Below are 20,026 nucleotides of genomic sequence, written 5' to 3' on the forward strand. Positions count from 1 at the left end.
GCTGCTGGATCGGGAGGTAACTGGCTTTATGATCACTGGAATATGGTTTGGATTAAGTCCATGGTTATAATTTCTGACCTCAAAATTCTGAACATATACCTTGTTTATGAATGATTTTAATGTAGACAGGAGATATAGATAACTATGAGGGATGACCCTTGGTATAAGGTGATAATTCCGTAGGATGACAGTCGGGGCTGACTTAATATGACGAAGATGCAATGGGACATAAGGATGGCATGAAATTAGCAATTTCAATAAATGATAGCCACCACGACCCTTGTCTCGGTTTGTCTTCCTGCTGTTCAGGATTTAAACGGAATATACAGTTGAAGGTTTCTTCTAGTAGCATCACTGCTGTTCTCATTGAACCACAGGACAAGTTGCATGCTTGATTAGTCTGAGACATATTGGATAACGTCAGGAATATAGGTGGTGATATACCACGAAAGTTTTTCATGTTTCAGGTTTGTTATTTGGTCGGATTGATGTTTATCAAAGGCATGTTATGGATTATGACCTGCAGGTAAAATGAATGATTGACCCTATGATGATATGCGTTTTTGAGTGACTTGCTAGATATGTCTTGACACATCATTGAGCAATGGTGCAAAAAAATCCTAGCAAGTGATTTGTTGATTTCGGAAAATATGGGATTACACGATTAAAAGTAACTTAACCCAGATTTTCTGTGTAGTACCCTTGGATCACCTATAATACTTGATAACAATTAGCGATAATGTAACTTCTTAGTTAGTATATAACTAGCCATGTTATGAAATAATGAGAGTCTAGATATTCAGATATAACATTGCTATATATAATAGTTAATGATTAATCTGATGATATATGAGATATAAGGTAGAGACACACAATTGCTTATTTAGAGGATTGATGTGTAGGATAATAAATGAACAGTTCGACAAATAATGGCTACTACGACCATCATTCCTATTTGTCTTCCTACTGTTCAGGATTAAAATGGAATACAGTTGAAAGTTCCTTCTATTAGTTTCTTATATTAGCATCGCTACTGTCCTCATTGAACCATAGGACAAGCTGCAAGCTCGATTAGTCTGAGACCTACTGGATAACGTCAAGAATATAGATGGTGATATACCATAAAAGGTTTTTTCATGTTTCTGAGGAAGACACTAATTGGATTGATGATGGTCAAATCCATGGTGTGGGTTTATGACCTAAGATGATATGCGATTTGATTGATTTGCTAGGGATGTCATGACACATCATTGAGCAATGGTGCAAAAAAACCCCCTGGGTTTTTCAAATTTCAAAATTTGGATTACACGATTGATAATAACTTAACACAGTTTTTCGCTGTTGCTGCACCCTGGGATTACCTATAATACCGGATGACAATTGGTTTCAGTAGCCCATAGAAAGACAAGACAAGTTGGGATATATTGATGATAAGGGTTTTTATTCAGTATATAGTTATAGCCATGGTATGAAATAAAAATAAAATAGATATCCAGATATAACCTTGCCATTTATAATAGTTTATGAGAGATCAGATAATATAGAAGATATATGATAGAGACACACAGTTGCTTATATAGGATGATAAGTGTACATATGAATTTGGATGCATGAATGAATATAATCAGATAGCTTAATTATTTATAGACCACTATAGGGTAATGAATCTCGTACGGAAGTGTTCCGGAAAGTAACACTACGAGGAGTATTCGTACCAGGATGATATGTAACGCTGAACGGTACCCAGTTTGTAGGATGACCAATGGCTTGATATGGTGACCGGAAACGGCTGATAGTGATGAATTGGGAATTTGGATAGTGTACGGCCCTTGGCATGTAATTGTCACGAACATGGCCTGATCCATTGGGGTAGTCCACTGACCGACGATGAACACCATAGGTTAAACGAGGGTTGTATGGCACTGCCCTACGTGGACGATAGTTGGTGGTATAATTATATGGTGTGTTATGGATTGGCTGCTGCTGTCTTCCCACTCCCATGTTTACAAATACATCCGAACTATTTACCGGAGTTGGAGGAAAAGGCTGCAGAGATGAAGACGGACTACTGGTATCACACGATGATGAATGGTAAATGGCTGAAATGGCCAAAGAGGGGGTAGTATGAGAAGACGAGTCATACAGTGGTTGGGCCTGGAAATACAAAAGAGAACACAAGGCTATGAGAATATATACACGTGACAATAGAAATTCTTACCTCTTGGGATGAACTGAGACCAGCTGCATTAACTTGGGTTTTGTTGGCAGTCTGGTTACCCACACCCTGCACAGCGGTGGTTCCAGTTAAGGGAATATCAACGTCCATAAAAAATTCTCGTAGTTCTTCCTCTTTGTATAGAACCTCTCCGGTTTTGGGTGTAGATGGCAATGTGGATGGCTTTCCAATTGGAGGGTGATCATCCTCATTGTCAGAACCTAAATCATCGATACTTACGAGAGAATTGGGATACATATCCATGATCTCTGAATGAATTGTGACACGGAAAAACTTGGTATCTGAGTAGATGCTCTGTAAAGAGGTGATGCGTTGATTGAGTGGGATAGAATGACCTGCATGAAGTAGAGATGACAATATGAACATATAGAATAAAAGGAAAGTAATAGATGTCGCCAGTAATGAGAAATATATGTATGCTGATTTGTCTAAACATGTTTTTTGTACATGACGCCTGATGCTTGACGCTGATTGGCTGTTACGAATGTACACATTATATAGGTTGATAACACATGAAAGATATGAGATGAGTGACAATGTAATGGTGATGCAGACGATACACACACACACATGTACATATATGTACATATGGAGTATGACTAAATGTTGACGGCATGCTGTTCGAATGGATGACGTGTCAGACTGGTGGTGTGTGTACGAATGAAATATGTGTGTGCTCTGGCAAAAACGGTTAGGATTCGAAAAAAATCCTATATGTACCCAATGCGTGACGCTGATTGGACGACGGGGCAGAGGTGAGATACATAGATATGTATGATACATGAAGGAAGAAGTAATAAAGTACTGCGAGCTATAACGTGTATAACAGCACGTAGATATAATATGGAATATTAATGATTGATGTGATGAGCGCCATTATAGATTTAGAACAAGTACAGATATTAATGATTGAGAGATGATTTTTGAGCCTTGATCTATGAGTAATCGGTACTTGAACAATACGATGTATTGTGGACAAGATCATGCATGTTGGGATACTAATGTTTATATATACAAGTATATGTATATAATCGAAGAGAATATGAATGTTCACATGGGTGCGGAAGCATGTATGCATGCAAGATGCGAATATAGACATATGAACATAATAGCGGACAAATTAATGTCTATATGGTACAGTTGTGTTTTTATCCGATTTTAGTCGTTAAGTCGAGCTGAAAGAATATAAGTGTCAGTTAGTGAATTGTACAAGGTTTGGAGAAGAAAGTCTGGGACATGAATTTGACAGGGCAGACACGTTATTTAAGGTCTGGTAAGTTTGGGTGGATTTCATGTATAAAAAGGTCCAATTTTCTAATATGGTACCGTTCCATGCCATTGAAACTCTTATAGATGTCTCTGGTTGCGTTCACGGGAGATATAAAGTGACGGTTTTTCTGCAACAGGAAAACAGTGAACCCACCAGGAAAGAAAACTTTCAGTTAAATTTAGGAATTCTGAATATTATGGAAAATTTGAATTAAATTTAGGAAATTTGAATATTTGTAGAAAATTTAAATTTTGAACATTATGAAAGTTTTTCTAAAAGTTTCGATTAAAAATTTAGAAAATCTGGATATTTGCAGAAAAATTTAAATAAAGATAATGAATATATTTGGACAAATTCGGAGAAAAATTTAAATAAAGATAATGAATATATTTGGACAAATTCAAAGAAATCTTGTAGTTTGAAGAGAAAGTTTGGGTTCAAAATTGCTAGAATGTCTTGGTGACATGCGAAGTTTATGAGGGACGCATTTCCAGTGAAGTTATAAATTTAAAGAATTTCTAAACTAATTTGTTGAAGACATGAATTTAGTTAACCTTAAGGTTCAATTGAGTATATCCTTTCCTCGGTATTGGTTAATTCAACTAAGGTACCCAAGGAATTATTAGAGGGAGGGAAAATTCCTCCAAATATATTATTCCATAAATTAAAAGAAAGTTAAATTGGTTTGAGGAAATAGAAAGTTCACCTTTAAGTTTGTTCCGGTGGAGTCAATTTGAGTTTTTGGAATTACAATGAACTTTAGAGATGGATAAGGTTTCTAATTTGTTAGAAGAAATTGTTTAAGACATCCTGGTCTTAAGATTCTATGAGTAAGGTCAGGTTAAATGGTCTGACAAGGCCTTTTTAGATTCCAACACTAATATCTTTTGCCTTCTGCAAATATAAATATATTTGGACAAATTTAAGGAAATCTTGTATTTTGAAGGAGGATTTGGGTTCAAAATTGCAAGAATGTCGTGGTGACATACGAAGTTCATGAGGGACGCATTTCCAGTGAAGTTATAAATTTAAAATATTTCTGAACTGATTTGTAGAAAACATGAATTTAGTTAACCTTAAGTTTCATTTGAGTATATACATTCCTCGTTATTGGTTAATCTAACTAAAGTACCCAGAGAATTACTGGAGGGAAAGAAAAATTCCTCCAAATATATTATTCCATGAATTAAATAAAGTTAAACTGGTTTGAGGAATAGAAAGTTCACTTTTTAAGTGTTTCTGGTTGTCTTTGTGTTCCAGTGGAGCCAATTTGAGTTTTGGAATTACAATAGATGGACATGGTTCCTTATGTGTTAGAGGAAATTATGTATGACATCCTGGTCTTAAGATTCTATGAGCGAGGTCAGGTTGAATGGTCTGACAAGGCCTGTTCGGATTCCAACACTAATATTTTTGCCTTCGGCAAAAATAAAAGGGGTTGTCTTACAGTGCTCGTGCTGGGATCTTTTGCCATAGGCAGTTTGACATACATTATGGAGATCTGATAGCCGGGCATATGATAAGACCATGTGGGTAGAAAAGTGACTTGATTACAGAGGATACAAGAGCTGTCCAGGAGTGATATATCGAAGTGGGTTCGGTTTGTAGCGATGCAGTTCCGGGCCAGTGATAGTAACAAATTTTCAATTTTCGTGGGTTCCTTAGGATCACCGTGAAACGATCCGATAATAAATTTTGGTTTGGCTTCCCGGATCGTGATGGGAACTAATCATAAATGAATGCGGTCTGATGCATCTGGTTTCCTACTAGATTATTCTGCCTTTCATTTGTAGTATGTATAAATAGATCCGGATACCATATGACAGAATTTGGTCAATATCTGATTTTAGGTAGACGATTTTTCATGGTATGAGAAATGCATGTTACTTGTAGAAGTAGAATAAGTAGATATATCCTAACTAACACTATGATTCAGTAGTAGAAAATATATATAGTTATTGGTTTGTATTGCTATTTTGGTTTACATACAGAAACTAGCTGATGAGTCCCGGTGGTGTGGGACGAAAGGCCTCCTAGTACACCCTTAGGGACCTAAACGGTCATAATAGAAAGAATTAATAATAGGAGTTAAATATAGGAGTATATACATACTCTACAGTTACTACCATAACAATATGGTATTCACTCAAGATAGTATAGGGATCATAGAGGGAAGAGCATCTATTTATATAGGTATCCAAGTAGGCATAATAGAATACTAACATTTGACAATAAGATGAAATGTAAACATAGGCTGTTATAAATACATGTTAGGTTGAGTGTGTGAGCGTGAATGTGAATATGGGTCATCGGTTGTGTGACTGACCTTTGGATGATATGGATGAAAGACCAACAGTGGTAAGTAGTCATATGAATTATATTTAATGATATATGATTAGAATGGAGTGATGTCTTCAATACCGTGGGTAGTACGTCACGTTAAGGGTAAATGTTTTTTGGTTTGAATTTTTTGTCGATTCCTGTTGATGATGTTTATTTGAATGGGCCGGATTAAGGTAGACCGGATTGGACACAGTTTTCGAACCTTATTGTTATACTTGATTTGCTTATTTGAATGGGTTGGATTAAGGTAGACTGGAGTAGACACAGTATTTGAACCTTATTATTATACTTAATTTACTTTAATTAAGTTATATATATAGTAGAATTAAGAGAAAACGAAGACCTATTGGCTGCCCTTAGGTAAGAGGGGTTTATATCTACTGTCTCCCATTCATATATGATGGTACAGGCCCACTCGTATGTTCGACTTGATATACGATTTGAATTTAGCTGGTTTCGGATTACACAGCTAAATCAATAGATGAATGAATCCTTTGGAAAACAACCCAAAGGAGTCTAGAATCACTGATGAATTTGGGTGTTTACCCCTGACGTGTAAGTGGGAAGTAATGCCCTATGATACCATAGGGCCAGATTTATTCACGGTGATTGATAAATGTATCTGCAGATTACATGTCTTATGATAAATTTATTCAAGGTTCTAGATAGATGTATCATTGGAATACATGGTTTATAATTGATATATTCAAGGTTCTAGATAGATGTATCCTTGGAATACATGGTTTATAATAGATATATTCACCGTTATATATATGAGAAATGTATCAGTAAAATACATGTCTGATAATAATTTACAGATCTTGACTGGTAGTGACTCCTGTATGATTTATTCAAGGTTCTAGATAGATGCATCTTTAGAATACATGGTTTATAATAGATATATTTACCGTTATATATATGAGAAATGTATCAGTAGGATACATGTCTGATAATAACGTATAGATGTTGACTGGTAGTGACTCCTGTATGAATATGATTTTTGATGAATTAAATTCGTAGAGTGATTTACGGATAGCATTACAGGTTGATGAGGGCCTGAATCTTGATTGCATATGATTTTTGATGAATTAAATTCGTAGAGTGATTTACGGATAGCATTACAAGTTGATGAGGGCCTGAATCTTGATTGCATGTAAACACAGTGGATCACTAATGTTCAGGCTGGATGCCACAAGGGGCTGAGTTAGACTGGACATTGAAACATGTAGCGAGGATTACACACATGGCTTATCCTGATGGAATTTGTTTTCCTCCTGGAGATATATGATGGCATGTATGTCACATGGGACTAAACCTCTATAGTAAGACTTACATGTATGATGCATGGGCAGAGGCAGATGGACCCAGATACTTATATGGACTGATGACTGCTGAGCACGGTTTGTGCGCTTGGGCCACACAGGTGGAAGGTTACTTAAGAAGGACCTAGACGTTGATAGTTACTGTCGCCTTCAGGGGTACACTGTCAGCTGCATATAATGGATGACTATGTCCCTATTGGAGGAGACATTTAGAATAGGATCATATAATGTACAAGGATGACTTACCTGTGGGTACATGTATGTGACGAGGTATGTATTTGCGTTGATAGGCGAGTGGACACTCGACCATTTTAAGTTTTTTCCATGGGGTGGTAGGGTGGAAACGGCACCATAGGGATCGGTTGATCCAACAAAAAATATACATGTTTTTGTTTATGTTTTTATACAGGCATAACTGGGTTGCTAGAATACGAGAACACAGTTGGCATAACACAGGGTGACACTAAATTGCCTAGAAGGTATTGTACAAGATAGGTGGTAATTTGAACCAGCAGGTTTACGAGTATGCTAACGTGTGAATGTTCCGAGTATCTGAAATATAGATTTGAATATTTAAACATAAAAAGGTGGACATAATATGTAATTATATACTATATTAGTTACTTACTATATATGATAGGTGGGAACTATGTGATTGACCGTATGCGGATACAATATGCATTGGCACATATATATGTATAAAAGATATAATTCCGGTTAGACTAGAAAGGGCAAAGGCTAGTATGGGACTTATATAATCACAGAGATCTGAATGTGCATGGATAAGTAAGACCTATGATTAAGGTCAGACCTGAACTTTGGATAATATGCTAGTTATATGTCGTTGATGCAAGTATAAATAAGACAGACTTTATGCAATTACACATTTCGTAAGTTTGTTAATGTATATACAGACTTATGCAATTACACATTTTGAACGGTAAAATGGTATACTGCATACGAAGCAAATTAAGTTTGTTAATAATATAATATATACAAGACCCATTGAACTGATTGACGGTACTGACCAGGAATGAGATAGGTCAAGGTTAATTCTAGACTGAATTAATGGATTGACGGTAGATTTAGAGTAACAAACAATTAGATCAACAATTATTGGATCAACAATTATGAATACAATAGGCAAAAATAAGTAAGGTATAAGATACGTTCGTGTACTTCCATTCAGAATTGGACATGGTACGGGTATGGCACTGTACCCATACACTATATTATAGAATATTTTATTTGTAGATAGGATTAAAACTAGGATGCTGACATAAAAACAGACAGAATAATGAAGATTGAAGTTCAATTTTGGGTGGTACCACAGATGCCTGGTGACATACTTATGGAATACTAGTTAGCATTTAGATCGTGATAACATTAGTCATTAAAATGGTCTAATTATATAGTGTAGAAAATATGGTCTGCATATTAGAATTTATCTGTTAGATACTAGAGATATATGAAGGTAATAAAGTATTATAGTCTTTGTGAGGTGAGGCCAAGCATGCCTGCTGAAATACTGGATGGATGCCTACAGCACTTGGATTGCGTGGGCAGCAGATATTGAATTGGGTTATTTAATTTATATATGAAATAGATTGTATATAGAACTTATGTTCACTATAAATTTGACGGACGGCATGAGTGACAGATAGAATATATAGATGATCGATAATATGCGCTAGATAGCAACTAATCCGTGGTACATATGGATGGTTGCTGATATTTGAGGTGATGATATGCAGACTCTGGGACACATGATGATGTTGCCATGCTGGTACCATGATGGACATGTTATATAGGGCCCTCGTAGAATACACGTATCTGTGATGTTAGATCACATACGAGGGGAAAGGATAATGAACAAATAGGCAGGCGGCGGGTAATGTGGTGGTAATTCCCTTCTTTATTATAAGAAATTGATGATGAGGAGCGGAACCCATTACAAAAGTGTTTGATCTGTACATTGACAATATGTTTTGTAGGGCATAATAATGATCATGATGTTGAGACCTACACTAATAGGTGATTACACGCCGAAGGTGTAGGGAACATAATACGCGATGTGAATGACGATGCTCACAACACATATATAGAAAAATTTTCATATCATAATATATGAAAATGGCCCCCGAGGGATTGATATATATCGTCGTACCCGTCTGACTCCAGAAGATGACATGGTTAGTCCATGATAGTAGTATGCAAAGTAAATTAATGTTGGGACAATATATAGGTAGAAATAGGTTTATATATACATAAGAGCCAGCAAATATGATACGATATAATATGGTTCAGCTATATATAAACAGATGCAGAGATGGGAATCACCCATATAGGTCGAATAGGATTAGTTAACACCACATAACTGGTATGACAATGATGTTTATACTAGATGTTGGATATAGGTAGGTGAAAGGACATATATATATTCATAAAAAATTGTCGCATCATTAAGTAGATATTTAAATGTATATACGATCGACCTTCTGGTCTATCGAGAATTTGCCGATTATAGGTCTGGATAATACACAGAATGAATTAGGAGAATTATCAGAAGTTAACATAGATTATGTGTGTATATATGGGCAAAACAAGCTTTGGCAATGACATTTTAACATTACAAAGTTTAGCTGTGTACACTAGGAGGAGATATATAACTAGATTAACGAATGTTTAGATCTAGTAATTAGGATGTAGAATTATATAGATCTAATACGGCAAAAAAACTAGAGAGGTAATCAGTTCCGTAGCCATATGATATGCAGATGGATGTATGCAATATGATATAGATGTGACTATATGGGCATAAGACCATTAATTGGTATTTGCCAATGAGAAAAGGAATGAAATCAGGAACAATATATAGTGGTGTTATAGATAGAATGTGATACGGCCTGAGGTAAATGATACTATGTTACACATGTTTGAAAAAAATGTGCTATACGATTATGGAGAGAGGTACACATGACATGGTTATCATGGCATAAGGATATAAGGGATAGATGACCAATAGTATTTCATATAGACTGATTCAAGACTGGAGGTACATCCATCGACCCGAATTGTGGCTTGATAGGTTGAGTGGAGAATAAAGCTCTCCAATACCTCACAGTATAAAGAACCCATATAGGAGATTTTAAACAATTTCTTACGTGATATATACCAACCATTGAACTGATCATATTGCTACTTAGTGGTCTGTGTATATTCTATGCACAACGGCTGAATTGTGATGTGTGAGATATGGGGCTGTAGTGTGTGATAAGAAATTGCCAACAAACTTCAAGATCTGTTATAGGGATTTGAGTTATCAATGGACAGGGATGTAGCTAATATAAATAAATATAATGACAAAGATATCAACAGATCATAATAAGGTAATGACTATAGGGTGACTGAACATGGTCTATGGCAATACCATTATGATATAGATATGTCACCCATGTGGATATGAGGTGGAATATGATTACCTGGACCCATGACGAAGTTAACAGTCAGACAGGTGAGTACCATGTGTTACTGGTATATAGGGATCATAAGCACAATAGTGTGCACATGGAGATATGGGAACTCTATACAGAAGATGACATGAGACATGTGTTAGATTGTGTATTTTTACGGTTCCTCGAGATTAAGTTAGTTAGAATATTTGCATATGGATTGGTTTTTGACCGCTTGGAATAGCTTGTTCAAGACTAAGACGCACCGATAGATAAGAATATATAAGCTGATACAGGACTGATATGAGTGGATCATTGATGACAAATTTGATGGGTAAAGGGGATGCAAAGTTTGAGATAGAACGGATATGCAAAAGCTAGTAGATATGTGCTGAGAAGGTAATACATATCAGTTAGTTATATGAATAGGCATTTGGTTACTTACCGGTAAAATTAATGAATAGCTAGGCTATAAACAGGATTCGGACTACATCCACAATGTGATCAGCCTAGCTAGTATACATGAATAGATTATACAATAACATGATTATGGAAATGATGTAGTAAGTAGAAGCCCAGGCCTGAGAGAAGAGATCTATATTAATGATATGAAATTATATAGTTTATGAAGTAGAGATATGTTGACTTACGATTTATATGGTAGAACAATTCATATGGGAAATGCGATTAATTTGGATACATATTGATGAACATGAGGCGATGATGGAGTTAGATGGACTCAGAATGACATCATGTGCATTAGTCTGCTAAAGGTATTAATGACTTTAGCGGCAAATAGTTATTGAGCATATTTGATTGTGTTCTGAAGATGTACCGTATGCCCATCTGTATTATGCGGGGAAGCAGTTGTACCTGTTTGGAGCTTATACTATTGTAACCCATGTTTTCCAGAGTGGCACGTAATAATGGTACATATAGATCGGTGGACATGATGGTGTCTGTTGTTGACGGTATACGTAAGGGTACGGGCGTCATGGGATACCGATGATTCAATAGACGGACATGATGACTTATGAGACTGTTGGGATCATCACAGGCCGTGCTGGATATAGATGACAGAGCTCGTTCACCAGCCAGTATGAAAACGGTGGGACAATCAGGACATTTTAATAGACCAATATTTTCGACTTTGGAGTTATGGTCAACAATGGTTGGATCTACTTGGGACATGCCCATCTTCAATTTATGAAACAGAGAATTACTGTTATGGAAAGTTGGATCGCCAAGCTGGAATTCCCTACATAACAGGGTTATTAATTTCCCGTAGTCCTCACATATATATGGTAGGGATTGACGATATTGATTACGGACCATAGTGTGGGACCCGAGGGCATGTAAGGCCTTATATTTGGGTGCACTCATCAATGTTAAGGACGGGTCATTAGAAGGTACATCGGACTGTCCAGGGAGAGATCCTAATGGTTCTAGACAAGAGTTAAGTAACTTCATGCGGATTTTTAGGCCACCTAACGTATTTCTATAATCCTTATGACGTGGGGCATTGTTGACAGCCGCACATTTCCTTAACTCGATGGTGACCAACTTGGAAATGACTTTGTGAATAAGAGTGAGAGGGTACATATTGTGTATGAATATACTTATGACAGTTTTAAGATCGGACAATAAGAAATGATTAGTAGACCGGACGAGGACTTTCCTGATATAATGTGTCAATGTAGATTCCTTATGCACCATCTTGGTATTACTGAGATAATGACAGACCCGATCGCTACACATGGATTTCCGATACAGGGACGTATGAGCACGGGTGGTTGTTCTGTGGCACTGGATGTCCAGAAAGTCTATAGCGCCTTTTACTTCAGACCCATAGATATATTTGGGTGCATCGGGCATGTCTTCTTGATCTACGGTGAAGGTCAGTGAAGTGGCCTCTTGAAGGGCCTCTAATAGGCTATCCAATTGTTGGGTGGGTATATATAATAGAATATCGTCAATGTATTTATGCCAATGCACTATCCCGTTGGCAATGAAGATATTATAATAATGGATTTGAAAACGGTGATCGAGGTAGATGGTGGCCAATAGTCCAGAGTCGCAGGCGCCTTGGGGTAGACCCTGAACCTGGTGGTAAATTTGACCACCATAGGTAAACAATATATATTCATTGAGGCAGAATCGGATACAGGCCAATAATAATTTTGGCTCCACGGGACAGCATTGGACAACACACGGTAGACTCAGAAAATGTTCCAAGGAGTATAATATGTCGGTCCTATTCATGTTAGGATACATGTTCTCTACATCGATTTTCACGAATTTGTAATTTGGACATATTAGTATCTCTCGTATACTTAGTGCCACAGTGTCGATATTGCACACATTTTGTGGGCATAGAAATGTTTTCATTACTCGACCTAGAATATGTGTTACGATCTTGGCCACAGGGTAGGTATACCAACCGCGGGTACTCACAATGGGCCTACAAGGTTGGTCTGGCTTGTGGGTCTTTACTGTGCCATACATGTAGGGTAGACTTAAGGGCTGGGTGTCTAATACTCGTAATAACTGCTGATACTTGTATGGATAAGGTGGTATCACGGTTTTGCCATTTTCTTTTTCTTTGGGCACACATACGGTTTGGCGCCAATTGTCGCCCAATTGATTGAGAAGTATTTGGTACCGCTTATACCACAATTTTTTCAGTTGAGAGGCCCTGACTAGAGGTATGGATGCATAATAGCCTAGGGAGACCTGCCTGGACACCCAGGTGTTCATTTTTGAGTGATATACAGTTTTGGGGATAAGTACCAAACTTTTTGCCTTATCACTTTGGAGCAATAGGATGTCCTTGTGATTGCGAAGAAATATGAGTGTTTTATGGGCCATAAGTTGTAATTTCTTTTCCAAAGGGTTGAATGGGACAACAGTAGCTTCGGCCAGGAATGCATATATGGTGCGTAGATACTCACCTAGAGACGATAACAGTTTAATGGATTACTTAGGAGGTGGGAAACACTTACCTAACAGTGAACTGGGATCTATAGTCGGATGACACTCTTGGGAGTACCTGTCCAGAATTAATAAATGATCTATATAGTCGCCAAAGCTGGGACGGGCTGGTGGTACAAATTTAGGACCAAAACTGAGTAAGGTGGAAATATCAGTGTCAATCTTATATTCAGTAAGATTTTCAAACCCTCCGGGGACTGGCGATATGTAAGAGAGGCAATCTGAAGGTGGTCCATATAAGGGATGCTCCAAACTCATATGACCTAGTGGCACATTAATTTCGGGTGAAAACCATTGGTCATAAGAAGTTTGTGATTGGGCGGTTGACAGTTGAGGTACACAAACTTGAGGATGAGTAATTTTAGTAACTGGTGATTTATTATTGGCACAAGCATAGGGATGAGGCCGTGATGATGTAGATAGACGTGGTATATGAACACTTGAAGATAAAGAAGAATTGAGACCAGAAATAGAATTGTTGCGTGCTTCGGGAGGCATTGAGGAGAGAGTTGATGACTGATCATTGAAGGTAGAGCCATGATCATTATAAGATAAAATGGACGGACGATCGGGATGATGACCTGTAGGAGTTATGATATTAGATAGAACTAATGGTGATGTAGAGAACGATGACCGCACGACCGTTTGGCTATCAGCATTATCGGGTTTGTTAGGCGGATTTGATGGAATGCTATAGACAAGTTCCTCTATTGATGGTAAGTCATTAATGAGTGTTAGATCCTCATTCCAGGTGAATGAGGGACGACCAGGTGATTTAAGAGTGAGACTTGTTATATGTAAGTTAGAGGAGTCATAGCTGATTATTAGGTCATGAGAAGTGTCGAATAAGCTGAGAGTTGTGGATATTTGTGTTATGTTGTTTGCATGAAACCTAAAGGACTCTCGATCATGTGGGTATATGAGTGGACAGATATCTATTTTGAGATCGGACAATAACCCATTTGGCAGACAACCACTAGATATTATTAGACCGAGAATTTGTGAGGTAGAATTAAAAGACACCTCATTTAGAATTCTCGGTGGCAGATATCCCGTACACATTATGCTGCGCAGCCGCATTATTTCCACATAGGTCTCACATTGCACTTCGGCGTATTGATGAGGCGAATAGCTTATGAGAGCACCATAACGGTAGGGCCGTACTAGAAGAGGACTATCTATAACTCCAGACGTCTTAAAATAGATTCCATAACTCATGAGCGATGGGACATATTGTGATGGTAGTTCGGTACGGGTGGGTAGTTTGTCCTGTTCATGTTGGAATAGATGGACGCTATATAAGACATCACATGATGGACCATCATTTCTGGTCTCAGTGATGACCTGTACTTTTAGTATTTCTTTATCTGCAAGTGTGGAGGCGAGGTGACAGATGTGATTTGGATTGAGTAATGAGGTGACGGCAACTGGCTCCTGTGACATGATTGATGATTATTAAGACAATCCGGGTCGATGGGGCATACACACATTCGATGTGATGGATGACTAATATATGATATGCCTGTACGACACGGGTTATATACGGTTTTGGTCTATAGAACCTATTCAGATTTATGTGACGCTTAAGAGGTTTAGGAGGCTTGGATGGTGATGATGAACAGAGGACCAGATGACGACCTGACCTGCATTTTCCAAAGTGTGGATATGGGTAGGGGATATGCATAATATGATATGAGAATGACATGTACTTACTCGACTAGTGTATAAATTCGATTTCCAGGTACATTGAATGTCTGAGTATAAGTAGGACAAGAATAAGTAATACAGTTTTTGAATATGTGTATAAAAGTGCGGTTTTATTCTCTGCATATTGACGATAGAAAATAGAGAGATATGATGATATGACCCATTATGCGATAATGATTAGACAAGACGTAGGCAAAAATTTAGATATGACATAGCCCAGGTGGTACAAATGATGTATACCGATGGTGATAACTGAAATAAGGAGGAGAGGATTTGTAATTAGGACACTTCTAGGTGAATCCATAATATATTGGGTGTATGTGTTGTTAATCTTGTAGTATGCAGAATACATTAGGCGACTACTTGTGACTAGATATGGCATGAGATACGGACACATACTGGGGTAATGGATTTTATGATATTGTATGATGTGGCGATGGGAGACATGATGACCTATACAGCAGGTGAGAGAAAATATCTATTCTCACGGGGAGGTTATGACCATGATTCTCCTTCATCGTAACCTGATAGAAAATTCGCATGAACTTTTGAAGTTGGGATATGATCGTATGTTTCTACATGTGGCTAGGGTCATTGCTCGTATATCTGATTTCCATACTTATGATGAGTTTTATGACAGAGAGGACTCTTGAAGGGAGTCTTATGATCAATAGGTTATTGCTCATGTTCCTATACTCGTGATGAGTTTATGACAGATGAACTCGAGAAAGGGGTCTTATGGTAGCATATTTGCTATACGAGTTAAGGTGGATTCACCTTTCTGTTCATTCTGCAGAAGATGGGATAAACTTTCAGGTTAATATAATATTGTGAAGCGAGGAGGTTTTCGCAATCCGGTTTATTTGTTGGAGATATATATTCCCATGATGAATGCATGGCGTAAGTGACTCTAATAAAGATTCTGATAATTATTTCTGTCAAGGTGGAATATGTATTGCATGAATAAATACTGATGGTGTTATAATGATCATAATTTACATGTATAAGGCAGAATGTTTACAGCGAGGTTAGTTGAAAGGATTTTCTCTGCGTAAGTGTTGATATGGGTCTACATGTAGATAGATTATGACTTTTTAAAATACTAGAGGTCTTGCACAGTTGAGATTTCCAAGGATATATAGGTTCTGAATAATAGATACGTTGTGCTTTTTTATCAGTTTCGTCATTTTTAATCCATAGGTTATACAAAATATGGTAGACTAATATTTGAATACTGAAAGTATACGTTTACATACATACCTGGTCAATTCTCGGGTTAGCTTTATAGTGACATAGAAATGTGAGATGAGTGTGTCCGGTCAGCCTGGACTGATCCATAATAGAATTCAGGGGCAATTAAGATATGAGGTGATATTCCATTTTGATGAACCCTATGCGGTTTTATGACACTCTAGGTTATACGACCGTTAACATGTGATATTGTTTGACCGTTAATATGCGATATTGTTTTGACCGGATTAACAATGAAAAGAGTTTCACGATTGCGGGTTAATACAGAGAAAATATGTATCGATTGATAATTTACATAGCGCATTTGGCAAAGGATAGGAAAATTTTCATGTTGCATATAATAGTCCATGCTACCTGTACTAGAAATTTTCACAAAGTATTAGGATTCTCACATTAGTATATATTTCACTTGCATGTTGACTATTTTCCATGTAAACTTATTGATATTACACACAATGTATTTGAGAGAAATGGTATGTCACTATGTGTTCACAATCCTTTGAAAAATGACACAAATACTGATATGCCCGCTCCACAAAACACGAGTAATTTAAGAATTTCACATCGCTCATTTGAGCATCTTGATTAGTCTCACGGTTTTTTGGTTTAAGTTCGATTTTCTATGGAACTTATGGTGTAACAGTATCCCATGAGATATAGTTTGGCAAGTTGATGAATATCATAATTTCACAATTCAGTAAGAAAGCTCGCTGTTTCACATACGGTTTTTATATTGGAGGGGAAAACAATTTGAATTTGGTATTGTCCAGATAGTGGCAATTAAGGGACACTTAATAAGCCAATGGGGCTTTTACACATATTATTTTTTATATAGAGTGTCCTCGTAGTTCCTGATTGATCCCTTTGAAGTGGTGGTGGTCATAGATGATTGGGATTGCGTATGATAACGACCGTGATTTAGAGCCAGTGGCAGCCATGATTGATTGTCAGTTGTAACCGCCAAGGTTTTTGAATAGAATTGGCAAGATAGAAGGTTCGAGACGATATTGTCTAAGTCTATCGGATTGGCAATGTTTCTAACCGTCTGAAATGCTGGTTTGAATTGGTGTAATGGAAGGTTCGAGACAATGTCAGATGTGGTTTTTGGTTGATATGGCAAGACGGTGGGCTCGAGTTGTTGCTGGCTGTGAATGATGGTTGCGACTGATGATTGGTAACACTTAAATTTGGTTTGATAGTTGATAGTATGCATGTATGGTTGGAGGAGAAATAATGAAGATGAGAACGGTGATGCCGGATGGATATTGAAGTTGCGATTCCTGACCGGATTTGATAATTTCCCATTTATATTGTGAGTTGCTTTGATATTGAGATATGGTGTATGGGATTACATAGCAGAGTCGATGAATACAGATTTAATTACTATAGGGGTGAGATAGGAATTTGAGATCAGGTCTACCGGGCATTATATCCATATATGATAAATTTATACATACCTTGTTTGGGATCTTCTCTTCCTTTTTCCTTGCCTTCGGCTAATGTAATTTTGAATATTGTCTGATGTATAGTTTGATGGAAGACACTGCAATGATGATGAGGAGGAGAAAAATTTCCTGATGTATTCAGTTTTCATTCTGGAATCAGTGTAGGTTGGATGCATACATGACTTATAGTTCATAACTGTTTTTAAAAATGGATTATTATTGTTGACCGGAGTGAGACTGATGGTGCATACCTGCATGGGAATACCAGGATCGGGAGGTTTCTCTCCCATTTTCCATCCAGGTGGCATTAGATTGTTTCTCTCATATTGCGCTAATTTAGCCATCTGATTACACAGTTGAATATGGAACGAACTGCGGAAAAAATAGATGCATTTAATGTCGTAGACCATAGTTGTATATGAATGAGTTGGTATATTTATGGCGCAGTATAGGTGCGATAGATGACGTATATTGAAATTGTAGGAACTCAATGAGAACACATTAGGCACATGGCAATGGATGATGCAATGTTTATGCGCAATAATTATGGTAAACCCTAAAGAACAGTGCGTAAACATTGAATGTACCATTCTAAATGATAAATACCTTAGATATGGAATTGATTAAGATGGCTCCAAGATGAGGTAATTACACGAGAATTTCCCGCTTTAAGTGGAATAGGTTAACCAAAAATTTATCCACTAAAAGAAATGATCGTTGTTGTACTTGACGTAATTCGGCGAACGATGGTGCATAAGTAGTTACATATGACGATAAATGCGCATTTACCACTACGCAGACAATGTTCTTATAGTGCACAAGAGTGTAGGGTTGCCTAATCTTATTTATTCTATAATGGCAATTAGTATATCATAGGACGGTATTCGGTATAATTATGGTTGTGTGAGATAGTTCACACATAAAGTAATATAGATGAATATTACTAACACTGCAATAAGTTGAGATATGGCAAATCAGAGGACCGACATGATGGTTATTACAACTCATGGGAACGATTCGAAGACTCATGCCATTATCTGACACAAGATAGTCTGACGACGGGTCAATTGACTATATTGTAAAGAGGCTAGATATTTAAATTCGGACAGACAGTGGATATATGATTAGGTCATATGTTATGATACAATATGTGTATGAGATTAAGAGGGCTTGGCGCATGTGTGGTCTTAACAGGTTGGCGAAATACACCTACATGAACGAGATGTATTGGAAGAGGTTTCCATATATATATAGACCTCATGTAAGTGAGTAAGGATTTGTCATGTGACAACTACGGTTGATGCGCTTCTCCAAGGGCGGATGATTGCCACTACGCAAAAGGTGTGGCGTACGACTGTATATAGGCCAGTCCGAATGGATGGAATAGATGAGGCAGAAGAGTAGCATTACCAACACATCTAAGATGAGTGGAGGATGATAAGTGGGGTTGCCAGATATATGCATTCGTGTTTGGACACATTGGTGGAGCATGATGCATGATGTTGCTGAACGTTATATTCTTGTTCACACGCTTCACATGCATATGGACCGGTTTACATTTGAGTATTGAGATAGTCAATATGATGTAGGTGGTTATATGAGAAATGGTAGTAAGCTGACATAGGTAGTTAATACGCAGTTGTACCGTTTAGAATATGGCCGTATAGGGTCCAATGGATTTAGCACAATGGACAAGTGAGTGATATTGATGATTGGATTACTAAGTCACACAGTATGACTGATACAAGGATATGCGGGATTGCTAGACACCGTATTAATTATCATGCAATTTAACTTATAGTGTGAACAGGATGATGCCAAGACTGACATATCTCTACATATGGAACGTATGACTTATTATAATTGTATGAGATTGCCGAGAGGCACTTGCGTAATGAAGATTGGATTAATAATGATGGATGAACATACGAGCTCATGAGGGGCCTTCATGCCAATTTAAGTGGGCTCCCAGCACGACGAGAGGTGAATATGCAGCGCCTGGGCATGGG

The 20,026-nt window shown here is 37.4% G+C and overlaps 2 protein-coding genes across 7 annotated transcripts; both read right to left on the reverse strand.

Moving 5' to 3' along the window:
• Positions 1–1,414: 1,414 nt before the first annotated feature.
• On the reverse strand, positions 1,415–7,122 carry LOC142242496 (uncharacterized). 3 transcript variants are annotated; one of them, XM_075314063.1, is made up of 3 exons: positions 6,758–7,122; positions 2,219–2,530; positions 1,415–2,154 (listed from the first exon to the last, which is right to left on the reverse strand). In XM_075314063.1, the coding sequence occupies exons 1-3, from the start codon at positions 6,920–6,922 to the stop codon at positions 1,642–1,644; spliced, it is 990 nt and encodes a 329-aa protein (XP_075170178.1). In that variant the 5' UTR covers positions 6,923–7,122; the 3' UTR covers positions 1,415–1,641. The 3 variants fall into 3 exon arrangements, with proteins under 3 accessions (XP_075170178.1, XP_075170179.1, XP_075170180.1); XM_075314064.1 differs by having other exon boundaries at positions 2,219–2,571; positions 6,758–6,893; XM_075314065.1 differs by lacking the exon at positions 6,758–7,122 and adding an exon at positions 6,613–6,679 and having other exon boundaries at positions 2,219–2,571.
• Positions 7,123–7,586: 464 nt separating this feature from the next.
• On the reverse strand, positions 7,587–19,072 carry LOC142242495 (uncharacterized). Of its 4 annotated transcripts, XM_075314059.1 has the most exons (8): positions 18,269–18,306; positions 18,030–18,115; positions 16,582–17,955; positions 15,328–15,573; positions 13,626–15,257; positions 11,274–13,574; positions 11,069–11,204; positions 7,587–7,723 (listed from the first exon to the last, which is right to left on the reverse strand). In XM_075314059.1, exons 5-6 carry the CDS (start codon positions 15,055–15,057, stop codon positions 11,383–11,385), a joined length of 3,624 nt encoding a protein of 1,207 aa, XP_075170174.1. In that variant the 5' UTR covers positions 15,058–15,257; positions 15,328–15,573; positions 16,582–17,955; positions 18,030–18,115; positions 18,269–18,306; the 3' UTR covers positions 7,587–7,723; positions 11,069–11,204; positions 11,274–11,382. The 4 variants fall into 4 exon arrangements, with proteins under 4 accessions (XP_075170174.1, XP_075170176.1, XP_075170173.1 ...); XM_075314061.1 differs by lacking the exons at positions 15,328–15,573; positions 16,582–17,955 and adding an exon at positions 18,624–19,072 and having other exon boundaries at positions 13,626–14,053; positions 18,269–18,389; XM_075314058.1 differs by lacking the exon at positions 18,269–18,306 and having other exon boundaries at positions 18,030–18,169.
• Between the last annotated feature and the right edge of the window lie 954 nt (positions 19,073–20,026).

The sequence above is a fragment of the Haematobia irritans genome, unplaced genomic scaffold (genome assembly GCF_050003625.1).
Source record: "Haematobia irritans isolate KBUSLIRL unplaced genomic scaffold, ASM5000362v1 scaffold_24, whole genome shotgun sequence".
In the NCBI taxonomy this organism is placed as follows: Eukaryota; Metazoa; Arthropoda; class Insecta; order Diptera; family Muscidae; genus Haematobia; species Haematobia irritans.

Bases quoted from the DNA above. Each gene is read 5' to 3' on its own strand.
- LOC142242496 (XM_075314063.1), bottom strand. From the start codon at position 6,922: ATGCAATCAAGATTCAGGCCCTCATCAACCTGTAATGCTATCCGTAAA. The intron at 2,531-6,757 runs GTAAATATATCT...ACCTCTTTACAG, and splicing joins CATTTCTCATATATATAACG to AGCATCTACTCAGATACCAA. The intron at 2,155-2,218 runs GTAAGAATTTCT...TTGTATTTCCAG, and splicing joins GTCTCAGTTCATCCCAAGAG to GCCCAACCACTGTATGACTC.
- LOC142242495 (XM_075314059.1), bottom strand. From the start codon at position 15,057: ATGTCACAGGAGCCAGTTGCCGTCACCTCATTACTCAATCCAAATCAC. The intron at 13,575-13,625 runs GTAAGTGTTTCC...TATCGTCTCTAG, and splicing joins AGATCCCAGTTCACTGTTAG to GTGAGTATCTACGCACCATA.